This window comes from Leucopleurus acutus, assembly GCF_964270905.1.
Source record: "Leucopleurus acutus genome assembly, chromosome: 3".
In the NCBI taxonomy this organism is placed as follows: domain Eukaryota; kingdom Metazoa; phylum Chordata; class Mammalia; order Artiodactyla; family Delphinidae; genus Leucopleurus; species Leucopleurus acutus.
In genome coordinates this window covers 149823548-149838408 of record NC_139145.1, presented here as the reverse complement: position 1 = coordinate 149838408, position 14861 = coordinate 149823548, and the positions used below count along the sequence as shown (strand labels likewise).

The 14861-nt window shown below is 49.0% G+C and overlaps 1 protein-coding gene across 1 annotated transcript in view; it reads left to right on the top strand.

The window, feature by feature from the left end:
• The window catches only part of PDZD2 (PDZ domain containing 2), a gene marked incomplete at its 5' end in the record, with an annotated part of 238404 nt that overhangs the window by 212956 nt on the left and 10587 nt on the right, over positions 1-14861 (top strand). The window contains 3 exons of the mRNA XM_082836165.1: positions 4891-5035; positions 7417-11404; positions 12231-12348. Of these exons, the coding sequence (XP_082692291.1) occupies positions 4891-5035; positions 7417-11404; positions 12231-12348 (4251 nt within the window). The remainder of the gene's footprint in view (positions 1-4890; positions 5036-7416; positions 11405-12230; positions 12349-14861) is intronic.

The following is a 14861-nucleotide window of genomic DNA, read 5'->3' as shown; positions in this document are numbered from 1 at the left end:
CATCAAATATAGGTTAATGGTGATTACGTCTGGCTGTCAACGTTCTGATTGATCCTTATTTTTTCAGACTTTCTACAGTGATGATGTATAGTTATAGCTACTCATACCCTTGTTGTGAGTATCACATGAAATAAGGGGCATGCGTTCACTTAGAAACATATAATGTACCACATTAAATGCACGTTAATATTATTTATGTTTTACTTGGTTACCAGTATGTTAGACTGGCCCAGAATTATTAAATTGTACCTTTTTAAAAAAATTTTAACATACCTCCACTTTAGCAAGGGGAGAGTAAGAGAAACAAACATTGTTTACAGTCTCCTCAACATAAATAATTTCATTCTGAGCAAAGAATCTGAGACGACTTAAAAGGCTGTACAGGTATGCCTCGGAGATAATGCAGGTTCAGTTCCAGACCACTGCAATAAAGTGAATATGGCAATAAAGTAAGTCACATGATTTTTTGGCTTCCCAGTGCATATGAAGGTTATGTTTACAGTATACTGTAGTCTGTTAATTGTACAATAGCATTATGTCTTTAAAAATAATGTGCATGTAATAACTTTAAAATACTTTATTGCTAAAAATGCTAACCATCTGAGCCTTCGGTGAGTCATAATCTTTTTGCAATAGTTTCATCAAAGATCACTGATGACAGATCACCATAACACATATAATAATAATGAAAAAAATCTAAATATTGTAAGAATTACCAAAATGTGACAGAGACAAATACGACAGAAATGAGCAAATGCTGTTGGAAAAATGGCAGCAACATACTTGCTCGACGCAGGGTTGTCACAAACCTTTAATTTGTAAGAAACACAGTATCTCTGAAGTGCAGTTTTTATTCCTATATTTATAAAGACGTGTGTTCAAGTGGTTTGTATAAACATACAAGAGAGCCAGAAAATATAAAGTCATAAAAGCTATTCTAGGCAGCAGGGGTTTTGTTGTTGTTTTTTTTACCTTGTAGAAAAAGTAGAAACTCACATCTTTTCCTCCTCCTAAAAAATTATTACCTCTAACTAGCACGTTTTATTTTTATATTATTATTATTTTTTTTTTAACAAAGCTTTTTGGTCATAGGTTCAGTCATTTTTTAAAATATTTATTTATTTATTCATTCATTCATTCATTTGGTTGTGCCGGGTCTTAGTTGCGGCAGGCAGCCTCCTTAGTTGTGGCAGTCGGGCTCTTTAGTGGTGGCTTGTGAACTCTTAGTTGTGGCATGCATTATGGGATCTAGCTCCCTGACCCGAAGGATCAAACCCGGTCCCTCTGCACTGGGATCACGGAGTCTTAACCACTGCGCCACCAGGGAAGTCCCAGCACATGTGTTTAAAATGTAATGTTCAGCTAATGGGTAAACCCCTTCTTTTTAAAAGTATCACAAGTTTTAAATAACTATATGAAGCCAAATCAGGGGTTTTATTCATAATAATTTATTTCTATTAAAATAAGAGCTCTTGTACTTGTGAATTAGTATCCCCAGTAAGACCTTTGAGCAGCATTTAAAACTTTTGTACAAAAGAAGTTCAATTTTTCTCACAAAATTTTTAGTTCCCAAATTTTATTTTATTTATGTATGCAAAAGAAAATAGACTACATTGCCATAAGGTATTTACCCTCAAATATTAGAAGCTTAAAAAAAACCAAAACTGTCTCTTTTGGCAAATAGATTGTCTTCCACTGTTTTTGTTGAATACTTTTTAAAATTGAGATGAAATTCACATAACATAAAATTAAACATTTTAAAGTGTCCAGTTCAGGGCTTCCCTGGTGGCACAGTGGTTAAGAATCCGCCTGCCAGTGCAGGGGACACGGGTTCAATCCCTGCTTCCGGAAGATCCCACATGCTGCGGAGCAACTAAGCTCGTGCACCACAACTACTGAGCCTGCGCTCTAGAGCCCGCGAGCCACAACTACTGAGCCCACGCGCCACATCAACTGAAGCCCACGTGCTCTAGAGCCTGTGCTCGGCAACAAGAGAAGCCACCGCAATGAGAAGCCCGCGCACCGTAACGAAGAGTAGCCCCCGCTCGCCGCAACTAGAAAAAGCCTGCACGTAGCAACAAAGATCCAACACAGCCAAAAATAATAAATAAATTTATTAAAAAAATAAAAAAATAAAATGTCCAGTTCAGTGGCACCTGCTGCATTCAGTGCTGTACAGTCACTACCTCTGTCGAGTTCCAGGCTCTTCTACTGGTTTTATATTACATTTATGCCTTATTAGTAAACAGAAAATTCACTGAGTTAAACGCTGTATAGATTTCCCTCAGCAGATAATTGATATTTTACTAAATGATTTTTTTTTTTTTTTTTTTTTTACAAAAGTAGCTAAAAGATACTCCATCTGTTTCACCTCTTTCCTCTGCTGCCACCTTTGGGCCACTTTATGACTCCTTCACTCAGAGGGTAAATTTCAAATAAATCTGATTTAACTGTTTAGCAAGTCTGTTTAGAAACTTTTTTTTTTTACAGTAGGTATTAGATAGAAGAAAGGAAGATGAAGTAACTGACACTTGGCTAAAGTGCAATTTTGAAATGTTAATTTTATTTATTCAGCTTAGTCCCTCCCTAACTCCCAAAATGAGGAGCTGATTTTGGTCTTGGATGTCTTTTTTTTATTATTATTATTATTCAGATTTAACTGGGCATCCTGTGTGGTTTTGGGGTTTTTTTTTGGCTGTGTCTGGTCTTAGTTGCGACACGCAGGATCTTCTGTTGTGGCATGTGGGCTCTTCGTTGTGGCATGTGGGCTTCTCTCAAGTTGTGGCGCGTGGGCTCCAGAGCACGTGGGCTCTATAGTTTGCGGCAGGCAGGCTCTCTAGTTGAAGCGCGCGTGGGCTCAGTAGTGGTGGCGCACAGGCTTAGTTGCCCCGGGGCATGTGGGATCTTAGTTTCCCGACTAGGGATTGAACCCGCGTCCCCTGCATTGGAACGTGGATTTTTTACCACCGGACCGCAAGTCCCTGGTCTTGCATATCTTGATGCAATATTATAACAATAATGCCTTACCTCTTATACAGCCTTTCGTGGGTTTTTTCCTTCATTTTCTTATTTTTTAAATTAATTTATTTTTATTGAAGTATAGTTGATTTACAACGTTGGGTTAGTTTCAGGTGTACAGTAAAGTGATTCAGTTATGCATCCATATATACCTATTTTTTTTTCAGATTCTTTTCCCTTATAGGTTATTACAAAATATTGAGTATAGTTCCCTGTGCTATACAGTAGGTCCTTGTCGGTTATCTATTTTATATATAGTAGTGTGTATATGTTAATCCCAAACTCCTAATTTATCCCTCCCCTCCCCACTTTCCCCTCTGGTAACCGTAAGTTTGTTTTCCATGTCTGTGGGTCTGTATAGGTTTTTGTATGCTGAGTGTTGTAGCTGTTATCTCATTTAATTATCCTTTATTTAAAACTCTATGAGTTAGGGCAAGTCTTATCATCCCCATCTTTTTTCTAATTTTTTTTGTTGTGGTAAAATACACATAGTATAAAATTTACCATCTTTTTTTGTTGTTGTTGTTGCGGTACGTGGGCCTCTCACTGCTGTGGCCTCTCCCGTTGCGGAGCACAGGCTCCGGACGCGCAGGCTCCGTGGCCATGGCTCACGGGCCCAGCCGCCCCGCAGCATGTGGGATCTTCCCGGACCGGGGCACGAACCCGTGTCCCCTGCATCGGCAGGCAGACTCTCAACCACTGAGCCACCAGGGAAGCCCTAAAATTTACCATCTCAACCATTAAAGTGTACAGTTCCATGATACTAGTATATTTATAAGGTTGTGTAACCATCACCACCATCCATCTCCAGAACTCTTTCTATCTTGCAAAATGGAGACTGTGCCCATTAAACAACAACTCCCCGTTTCTCCCTCCCACCAGCCCCTGGAAATCACCATTCTATTTTCTGTCTCTATGATTTTGACTACTCTGTGTACCTCATATAAGTGGAATCATACATTTGTGTTTTTTTTATGAGTGGTCTATGTTGCTTAACATAAGGCCCTCAAAGCTTATCCACGTAATAGCATGTGTCAGAATTTCCTTCCTTTATAAGGCTGAATGATATTCCACTGTATGTATATAACACATTTTGCATATCCATTCATCTATCGATGGACACTTGGGTTGCTTCCACACTTTAGCTATTGTGAGTAACACTGCTATGAACACAGGTGTACACACATCTCTTTGAGACCCTGCTTTCAATTCTTTTGGGTATACACCCAGGAGTGGGATTACTGGATCATGTGGTAGTTCTGTTTTTAGTTTTTTGAGGAATCTCCATACTGTTTTCCATAGTATGGAAATGGCTACACCATTTTACATTCCTACCAACAGTGCACGAGGTTCTAATTTCTTCACATTCTCACCCACACTTGTTATTTCTGTATTCTTTTTTTTTTGTGGTACGCGGGCCTCTCCCGCTGCGGAGCACAGGCTCCGGACGCGCAGGCTCAGAGGTCATGGCTCACGGGCCCAGCCGCTGTGCGGCATGTGGGATCTTCCCGGACCGGGGCACGAACCCGTGTCCCCTGCATCGGCAGGCGGACTCTCAACCACTGCGCCACCAGGGAAGCCCTATTTCTGTATTCTTGATTGTAGCCATCCTAATGGGTGTCAGGTAATATCTCATTGTGGTTTTGATTTGCCTTTTCCTAATCACCCACATCTTAAAGTTGAAAAAACTGAGGTTTAGGAAGAGCGACAAGACCATAAATTTCTATTGGACCTTAAACCCAGAATCTGAATCTTGTGGCTCCTGGTCCAGGGCTCTTTGAACTTTCCCAAACCAGTTCTCTGTGTGTGATGCCTTAGGACACAGAAACCCTGAAAGCCACTGACAGTGACTTGTAGTTGTCCTTGTGCCAGGACTCTCTGGACAAGCTGACCGTTGGGGATGGGCGAGTCCCCACCGACTGGGGGCCAGCTGGTACCCCGCCCCACCCGGATGCTGGCCACCCCACAGAGAAGCCGCCTGAAGCTGCCCCCGAGCAGGGGCAAGAACCCGGGGCAGGTAAGATTACTTCATCACTTGTTAAGCTTCAGGATGGGAGGGCAGAAGTTACCTTAACAAAAGTGTTATCGATATATGCGGAGAATTTTGAGGGGCAGAGAAATCTTACACAGGTTAATGATAGTTAAAGCTGCCTGCATTTAACAACTTGACTAGATCATTGTGCCTGAATTCACAGTTTTCATTCCCTGTCGAGTGTGTCTGTCTTCAGCCAGTCCACAGCCTTTACCCATTTTCTGACATGTACCTTAGTGAACGAGGCACGAGATGAAATGGAAACATACTCTGCCCTTCAGAAACTCAACACCCTGCTTACGTGAAATCAGTTGTACTGAGAAGTGGCAGGAAAAGCCTCCACAGAGGACAAGTAAAAAATGAATATTTTTTTACCTCATGTATCCACAGAAAATAATAGCTGAGGAGCCCTCCGAGGTCGGCAAGATGCTCCCAGGCCTGCGTGACGGGCTCTGGCCCTGGCAGGCTGTCCTCGGCACCAGTGGCTCAGGTTATCGGCACACCTGTAACCTACTCTAGTTAGGGAGCTGCACCCAGCCCTCCCTGTCCTTCTACACCGACGACATCAGTTGTAAAGGTTGCTGGGCCTTCGACCCCTGACGTACCATAACTGAGCCAATGTGCTTCCCATTACTGAGTATTTGGGGGGTTTCCAAGTGAAGGAGTATTTTGAAACATGATGTCATAGACTGCCACCATGTAATTTAATCTCCTTCAATAAAACCCTCTTAGGTTACACACACTTTGCACAAAAGCCAAATTGCTAACAACATTTTAGGGTTTGTTCAGCGAGTGAATCACCTGAAAAACAGCCTTACATTCCCTCCTTTTGTCTCATTGCTACTTTTCCCCCGAGGTTGGCACCAGCAGAAGCAGGAAAGTCATGCTGAAGGGAGCTCAAAAAGGTTGAGCAGAGAAGGACAGGAGGCCGTGGATGTGCATCTTGTGGTGCCCCTGGCCATCCTCGGGGACCTGGGGAAGTTGTGTCTGGTCTCCGTGCGTGTCTTGATGAGCCAGCCTTGTTGCTGTCAGGTGCTCTCCACAGAGGTCAGGGTTTAGGTAACTGGCCAGCCTCCTGGGGTGACCCCTGGCCATGAACTCTGTGACCCTGGATACATTGCTTAACAACTCTGTGCCTCAGTTCCCCACCATTCCAGTGCAGATGGTCACAGTGCTGGGAGGAAAATTAAGTGCATGAAAAACTCTTAGCACAGCGCTAAGTCCCAATAATTAGTTCTTAATTACTGACCGCCCCCTTCGGAGGGGGTAGGCATATGCAGTTAAGATGATTTGCATGGGAGATGTGGAGTGAATATAACATTTGGGGGAGATACACTTTTCAAAGCAAGGGCTTTCATTGTAACTGAGGTTTTCACTCCAAGCTCAGACCCAGAGTTCGTAAGAAAATGCAAATCTAATGTTCTTTATCATGCCAGTTTCCCCATCTATTGTAAGATGCCATTTGCCAGAGGTGGACAGCTTAGCTCACGCACATGCAGGCCTTTTGCGGAGGAGCCTCCAGGACAGAGTGGCTGTCCAGAACCCACCTCATGGAATGACTTTACTTCCCACTGTCTCTGGGCAGGTGTCATCTTTCCCTGCGCCTTGGAGATCCCATGCTTTTTCTTGCTTCTCTGTTTTGACTCCCTTTCCTTCCTCACCTTCCTTCCCTTCGGTCTCTGATCAGACTATCCCTCCAGAACCCCACTCAGGTCCGGACCCTCCTGTCACAGCTTCCCGGGATAATCTCACCTCCTAGGTCACCCACACCCCCGAACCTGGTCAGGACACACTGGAGCTCAGGACAGGCTTCCATCTGCCTGGAGCATTCCATGTGTTTTCCCCAATTAGCCTCCTCTCCTGCACGAAGCAGTAAGGCCCTCAAGTACCCTGCTTGGACTGTTTTACTTTACTCTGGCTCACAACCCACGGCATGGGGCTAAACCCCGACGTGATCAGCCAGGGACTGAGAGGTTTGCAGAATCAAATAGAACAACGGCCTGACTCCTGCGGGGTTTGCCATCAGAGGGCAGATGGTGCACAGAAACCCAAGGGAAGGATTTCTGGTGTCCCCCATTCTTATAAACAACCAAAGAGGGCAGAAGCAGAGGTTCCTTCTGCCATCCAGTCTGAGTTATTTTAGAGCTTCTAAAGCTTGGTGGTATTTGTTAGATGTGAGCACTCTGTAATTTTAGAGACAAAAACAAGCCTACATTTAGGCTGTGGGATGTCCTTCTAAAAGAGACCCAAAAATTGAGGCTGTTTACAGTTTTCCACTTTTTTAATTGAGAGGTTTTCTATTTTCTTACCTCCCCCCCCCCCATATGTCCTGTGCCACCCACCTTCTGTTTACATTCTCCACACAGGACCCCACGGCTCCCCAGGCCCCCTCCCTTCCCCAGGGGAGAAGGGGGTGGTGCACCCTGACCACAGCAAGACCTCAGCGCACGCAGGGCCAGCGAGGCAACCCGAAGACCCCGGAGAGACAGAGTCACCCAGGGTGCCTGAGTCTGAGGACAGTGCATCCCAGGGGACGATGGCCACAGCTCATCCTGGCCTCAGCGAGACCGGAGCGGCCCCAGAAGCCAGCTCGCCCCGCGCCACCCGGAAGGCCGCTGCCCACAGTGGAGCGGGACCCGCGGCCGAGGGGGCATCTCCGGCCACTGCCGTGCTGTCACGAGACCTCACGACCCTGGAGAAGAGACAGGGGGTTCCGGGTCACCACAGCGATGCTCTGCAAACCACGGGAACCCTCGTGCCTGGAAACTGCTGGGGGTCGGCTCTGCCCCAAGGAACAGACTCCGGGTCTGCAAGGGCGCCGCGGGCCAGCCCCTCCCTGCCGTCACCGAGTGACAAGGCCCCGGAGGGGTGTGGCGGTGCCTCGGGGCCCGGCTGCCCCAGGGGCAGCGGGAGCAGCCCCGTGACTGACATCGACAGGCTCCTGGAGGAGCTCGATGCTTCTGGAGCAAGGCTTCCGCCTCCCGCGAAAGGGGCCCGGCTGAGCCGGGAGCGCGCTGCCCCGGGGCCGCAGCGGGCCGAGTCGGACCCGGACTCGGGGAGCCAGGCCCCCGGCCCGAGGAGGCCCGCGGCTGCTGGTCCAGCCCCTTGCCCCCAGTGGGCCCACCAGCCTTCGGTTCTGGATTCCATCAATCCCGACAGACATTTTACTGTGAACAAAAGCTTTCTGAGCAGCTACTCTAGAAACCTCAGCAGCCTCCACGAAGACAGTACGTCGCTGTCGGGCCTGGGCGACAGCACGGAGCCGTCCCTCTCGTCCATGTACGGAGATGCTGAGGACTCGTCTTCGGACCCCGAGTCGCTCACTGAAGCCCCACGAGCTCCCGCCAGGGACAGCTGGTCCCGTCCTCGTCTTTGTCCTCGTCCTCATGGGGCTTCTCACAAGGGAGACACGACAGAGTCTGAGGAAGAGCAGGTTGAAATCTGTGCCACGAATGGCCCCCCCGATCCACCCGCAGCCAGCGCTCCTGCCCTTGCCCAGGGGGCCGCCTGCCCTGCCTTCGCCAAAGCCCTGCCACCGAAGCACGGAGCCCTAAGCCCAGCGGCGGGGGACGCCGGGGACGCCGCCGCCTCCGCGCCGGGAGCCTTGGGCCCAGCAGCCCCGGCCCCTCCACGGCTGCCTCTGCCCTCGGACGCGAGGTCTCGGGAGCCGGAGACGCCCGAGGCTGCACGGGCTGCCGAGGACCCCGGGGAAGCCGCCCAGCCTCCGCCCGGCCCCAGGTCTGTCCCCGGGCCCCCAGGCCCCCTCAGCTCTCCTAACATGGTGAATGGTTTGGAGCACGACTGGCTGGATGACAAGACCCCACCTGAAGAACAGGAAACAAACGTTCACGCCACTGGAAACCGGGGCGCCCTCGGGGCGTGCGAACCCGAGAACAGAGACCTGGCTCTGGCAAAGCTGCACATCTCCGAAGCTCAAGACCCAGACGACTTGCTGCCAAAGCCGAAACCCGTCTCCAGGCGGCCCATCATGGCCTGGTTTAAAGAGATGAACAAAAGCAACCAAGGGACGCAGCCGCAGAGCAGAAGTGAGACGGAACCACCCACGATGCCGGCCAGAAGGCCCGACCCCAAGGACCAGGCGCTGAGCTCCGGCCACAAGAAGGGGGTGGCTGCACGGGACAGCCCCCCTCCCCGGCTGAGTCTGGAGAATAAAGACCTGCCTAAGAAGAGCTCCATGGAAACCCTTCTGAGTACCTGTCAGAAACCCAAAGCCGGCCCTAAGCTGAAGAGACTGAGCATCAAAAGCAGAGTCAGCTCCGAGGCCCCAGCCACTCGCCCGGCGAAGGCCGGGCGCACAGAGCACAGGAAAGCCCTCGTTTCACCCCAGGCCTCCCACAAAGTGCTTTCTAGGGTGGCATCACACCGGTTCCACACAGGTGACCATGAGGAACCGGACAGAAGCGCCGCAGCCGCCCCCCAGCCTCCCCAGTGTGTGGAGGGCAAGCTGCCCCAGGGGACCCCAGGCTCCCTGAAGCCCTCGGCATCCGACACCAGCATCAGGATGTTCATTTCGCCCTTGACCTCCCCCAAGACCCTTCCTGAGCAAGGTGCGTGCAGTAGGCTCCACCCGGCTGTGCACTCAGAACCTGACCGAGGCTGCCCGGCCGCCCCCAGATCTCCGAAGTGTGGTCCAGAGAGCAAGGCTCCCCCTGCGTCCCCTGGGCTGGTGAGTCCCACGGCACCAAGGAGTGGCGCGTCCACAGCGGCCGGCAAGCGGGAGGTCCCCCCTACCGGGCAGGGCGAGCAGCCCCCGTCCAGCCAAACGGACTCAGCAGCAGAAGCCCCCCAGGCCGGAGGGACCGGCGACAAAAGAAGCAAAATCATTGCTGGTGAGCCCCTTGAAAGGACCAACGAGCTGAAAATCATTGAGATCTCTTCTGAAAGGACGCCCAAGAATGCGTATGGTGACAAGCCAGCTGAGAGTGACAGGCAGGGAGGGTTCCTGGCCCAGAGCACCTGTCAGGAGAAGAGCGAGTTCAGGCTCTGTCACCAGTCAGTGGACTCATCCCCAAATCATCCATCCTCACGCACGTCTCGGGCCTCCCAGGTGGAGCAGGGAGCACAGCAATCTGTCAGCAGGGCGAAACAGACTTCCTCCCCCTCCCGGCAGCTGCCGGCTGAAAAGGCAGATCCTTGCCAGGGAAGGTCAGACCACAGGGCAGACTCCCTGGGGATGCCCAGGAACGGCACGACAGTGGGCCCGGCGCCGGGGGAGCATCCCTACTTCACGCCAAGGCCAGCAACCAGGACCTACTCCATGCCGGCCCAGTTCTCCAGCCACTTCGGCCGGGAGGGCCATGCCCTACACAGCCCAGGGCGCCCCCCCCGGGACAGCCAGCTCCCTGCCACCGGTGGGGGCCTCCTCGAGGCCAGGGCGTCCAGAGGCAGTGTTCTCAGCCTGGTTAATGGACAGGGCGTGTATAGCGTAAAGCCCCTGCTGGAGACTTCGAGGAACCTTCCAACCACAGACGAAGGGGATGTCCTGTCAGTGCAGGAAACAAGCTGCCTACTCACAGACAAAATCAGAGTCACCAGGAGATATTACTACTCTGAGCAGAACTGGCCCCATGAATCTACCTCATTTTTCTCTGTGAAGCAGAGGATCAAGTCTTTTGAGAACCTGGCCAATGCTGACCGGCCCACGGCCAAGTCCGGGGCCTCCCCGTTTCTGTCGGTAAGCTCCAAGCCTCCCATCGTGAGGCGGTCTTCAGGCAGCGTGGCTTCCGGGAACCTCGGCCACTCCAGTGACGCAGCAGCGAGGTCGCTGAGACGCAGCCTGAGTTCCTGCAGTGAAAGCCAAGGTGAAGGCAGCACCCTCATCCCCCCGATGACCAAGTCCCCGTCCAGCATGACTCTGACAGCCTCCCGGCAGAGCCCGGGGGAGGCTGCTAACAAGGGCGCTGACTCAGACCCAAAGCGATCACTTGGTCCTTCGGGAATCCCCACCCCAACGGTGACCCCAGCCTCTCCCGCCAAGAGAAACAAATGCTCGGTGCGTCACACCCAGGCCTCACCTTTGTCCCGCTCGAAGCTCCAGGAGCTGAGAGCCCTGAGCATGCCTGACCTCGACAAGCTCTGCAGCGAGGACTTCTCGGCCGGGCCGACTGCTGTGCTCTTCAAAACCGAGCTGGAAATCGTCCCCCGGAGGTCACTTGGCTCCCCTGCTGGAGGCCTCCACGGCTCCACTGCCCTTTCATGGCCCGTGAAGGGGGCGGACAGGGCCTGTCCAGGGGGAAGCAGCCCTAAAGCCACTGAGCCTGGGGCACCCAGTTCAGCCCGCGATGTGGGTGAGACCACCCAGGATCTGCCTTCCGGAAAAAGTTGGTCAGTTAAGTAAGTATCCACTCCTGCCCTTTTAGGTAATTAAACTTTTTTTTTGATGGACTGGTTTTAGATTTATAGAAAAGTTGCAAAGATAGTGCAGACTTCCCCTGTACCCGTTACCCAGCTGCTTCTGATGTTAACGTCGTACGTGACCACGGTCCATTTGTCAAAAGTAAGAAGTTAACATTGGAACAACACTGTTAGCTAAACAACAGACTTTATTCAGATTTCACTGAATAAATTCCACTAACGTCCCTTTTCTATTCCAGCCTCCAATTTTGGTTTTAGTATCATTATTGGGAAAATACAGTGCCTGCAGGGAAAAGTGTTTGCCAAAATGTTGTTCTAAAAAGAGGCTTCTATAGGCTAGGGCACTTATACAAAAGTGGAGAGAGAGAGAGAGAGAGAGAGAGAGAGAGAGAGAGAGAGAGAGAGAGAGATGGTTGGACAGGGAAAGCCGACGCTCGGGGAGAATCGGGGCCTTTGAGGGTGACTGGAGTCAAACGGGAAATTTCTAATATGTTTTAAAATATTTCGCTGGAGCCTACAGAATATTTAATATGTCTGAAATTATCTGTTAAACTCTGGCATTGGTCTCCTAACATCTTGGAGGGATCCCAAAATCCATAGGAATTCCCACTGCTATCAGCAGTGAATGAAATTCCTGTTCAACATTCAGAATTCTTCAAGCAGTTTGGAGTGGGAGTTACGACCAAAAGAGAGTGTGAAAATCAGAAAATACCTGCAATATGGTAGAAAGATCATTCTAAATGCATCCTAGCAAAATGGAGAAACTGCTTTTTTCTTTAATGTTCTTCAAATATATACTATTTAGTTTGCATCAACTCCTGGTCTCGGCGGGGGATCAGCAAAGACTGCAGTCTGTTCTGTCATCAGCGGGGTCAAAATCTACTGTCCTAGCTCTCATTCAGGAAGCGAAAGCACAATCAGAGGTGAGTGAAATACAGAAAACACAGGAAGAGGGGACCGCTGCCACCTCAGTGCTCAGGCGTGTGCCACGGGCTCAGAGGGCCCGGGAGGGCCCTTCTCCGAGGGCTGTGTAGCGAGTCCTACAGCTCAGCCTGACTTCTGTCTCACTTGCTTGTTGCTTGATTGTCTTGAATTTTTAGGTGCCAGATTGGTGTTTTAATTCCCCAGCAGCGAGTTACCATCTTCCCTACCCACCCCCGCACCTGGAGTTTGTCTGTAGTGGTCCTCCAAATAGGACGAGGCATCCTGGAACTGTCGGGGAAGGGCACAAGTACCAAGTACCTTTGTCCACCTAACTGGACATAAACTACCTGTCAAGGGAGCCACCTGCTGGGGAAATGAGACTTAACGGCTGTGTAGCCCTACCCCAGCCCTAAGCGTAAGAGCTTCAAAGAAGCTGATTAGTGATTACAAGTAAAATTTTTCAGTAAATTGGATGTGACAGTAAACAACAACAAAAGAAACCATGGTCCATATCTAACCCTGAAGCACATTAATTTCTCAGAACTGTTCACTGAGATTTGAACCCTAATACATGAATATTTTTTGTCCAGAGAAGAAAAGCAAACATGCACAGTTTTTCTTGAGTGGTAATGTACCTGGGTCACAGATATCACCCGAGAACACTGTTCCAGAAATTCTAATATTATCCAGAAGGGCTGTGACATTGGCATCTAATAAGGGATGGGCCAGAATGGAGAGGAGATGGGATGGAATAGAGACCAGTTCCTTTTAGCTTCCACTGCCTTTGGATTCTCGGCCCCTGGTTTGGGTCCGTGAAGTTAGGAAACACCTTGAGACATACATTTTTACTTTCAGGACGAGGGACTATCTCATTCTCTCCCTTCCTCCTTCTGTTACAAAGCATGAAAACCTTACTCTGGGATTTTGAGTCACGGTGGCTCAGTGGGTTCACACTTTGCCAGGCTCTTTGCTCCAGACATTTTACAGCGTTAGACATGAGGTGAAAACCAAAAAGTCTCAATCAGCCTCACAAGGGAGAGGCACACTGTCAGGGACCACAGACAAAGCGGAGACTTTGTGTGCACAGGGCGCTGAGCGCCACCCTGCGGTCATCTTCTGGGCCTCCCTCACCCCTGGTTCCATATTCACCACCAGCAAGTGTTGAAGATTATTCCTACTTTGATCAGAATGCAGCTTTCTTTTATCTCTTTTTCTTATTGTCTTCAGTTAATTTCAGAGAGGAGCTGTGAGTAGAGATCTCCTCTCTCTGCCATCTTCAGAACTTTCCTGCCTTGCTTTTTTCCAAAGAGTGTGGTCTGTAGGTGTTGAAAATGGCCCTGCACACAGTGACTTCCTGTGACCTCTGGAGGTGCTGTGAGAGATTGGAGAGTCAGGAAACAGCCCTGCTCTTCTGACTTCAACACGCCCAAACCTTGGAGAGCTCTTGAGGTGCTTCTAGCCTCCCTGATGCTGTGCTAATTAAGTTTCTCAAAGAGGCAACACTTGCACTAGCAATCAGCCTCTAGCAGACTTGTATCCTCAAACACAACTGGAAGAAGAATTTGAATAAATTAGAATTTTGGTGATATGTCCTAGAATGCAGGAGAGTCTCATTTTCAAATACTGTCTTTGCTCCAATAAGGCATTTAAATATCTGAGAAGTATTTGTTTCAGCATCAAACTTCCCAGAAGCTAGAGAGATCATGTCCCAGACCACATGTTCCTGTTTTTGTGAGAAAGCGTAGTCATCATTCTTCTCTCCAGTGAACAGTGTCTGAGCATGTATATACTTGGACTTGCCCATGAAGTCAAAATCCCAGCCCCCCCAAAGTTCTGCAGGATATGCTAGTGTTAGCGCACGGGGCTTTGGTTTGAATGAACTTCTTTAGAGGTGTGAAATGCTTGGGATTACTCTTTAGGACTTAACTAATAGGACTAAACACTGTTTATTTTAAATATTGGTTTCTTTCCCCAGCACAATACAGAGGTGGTTTTCTCTTCCAACATTTTCACATTCTCTCTCTGTCAAAGCAACCCTGGAGGGTTATTATTAGATTCTTTTTCTATCACCATGTCTGAGAACACCTTGAATTGATGGATTATAAATCACTTCATGGGAAACCTAGCAATGCAGGTCTTTAAAATGAGGCTGAATCTTATCTGGCATGTATGTGAAGGAAGTCCAAATTCAGAATAATTAGCCCAGCTGATTTTTTTTAATTCTAAAATCTTTTTAAGCATTTAGTTAAATGCTTTTATTCCAAGCATCAATCTTCTGATTGATGCTTGGAACACAGGACAGTCTTTTGTTACTTACTAAGAATGTTCTAGTCTCAATATGAGTTGACAAATTGTTTTAATGTACTATTTTTCAGCATACTTTGTGTTTTATGACTACCAGTTCATTAACTGCACCGAAAATCCAATAAGCTGAACATGGTGGAAGGGGGGACGTAAAACTTACGGCCTCAATGTGCTCTCGTCCTGTCTCTTAGCACCTATACTTCTCTCT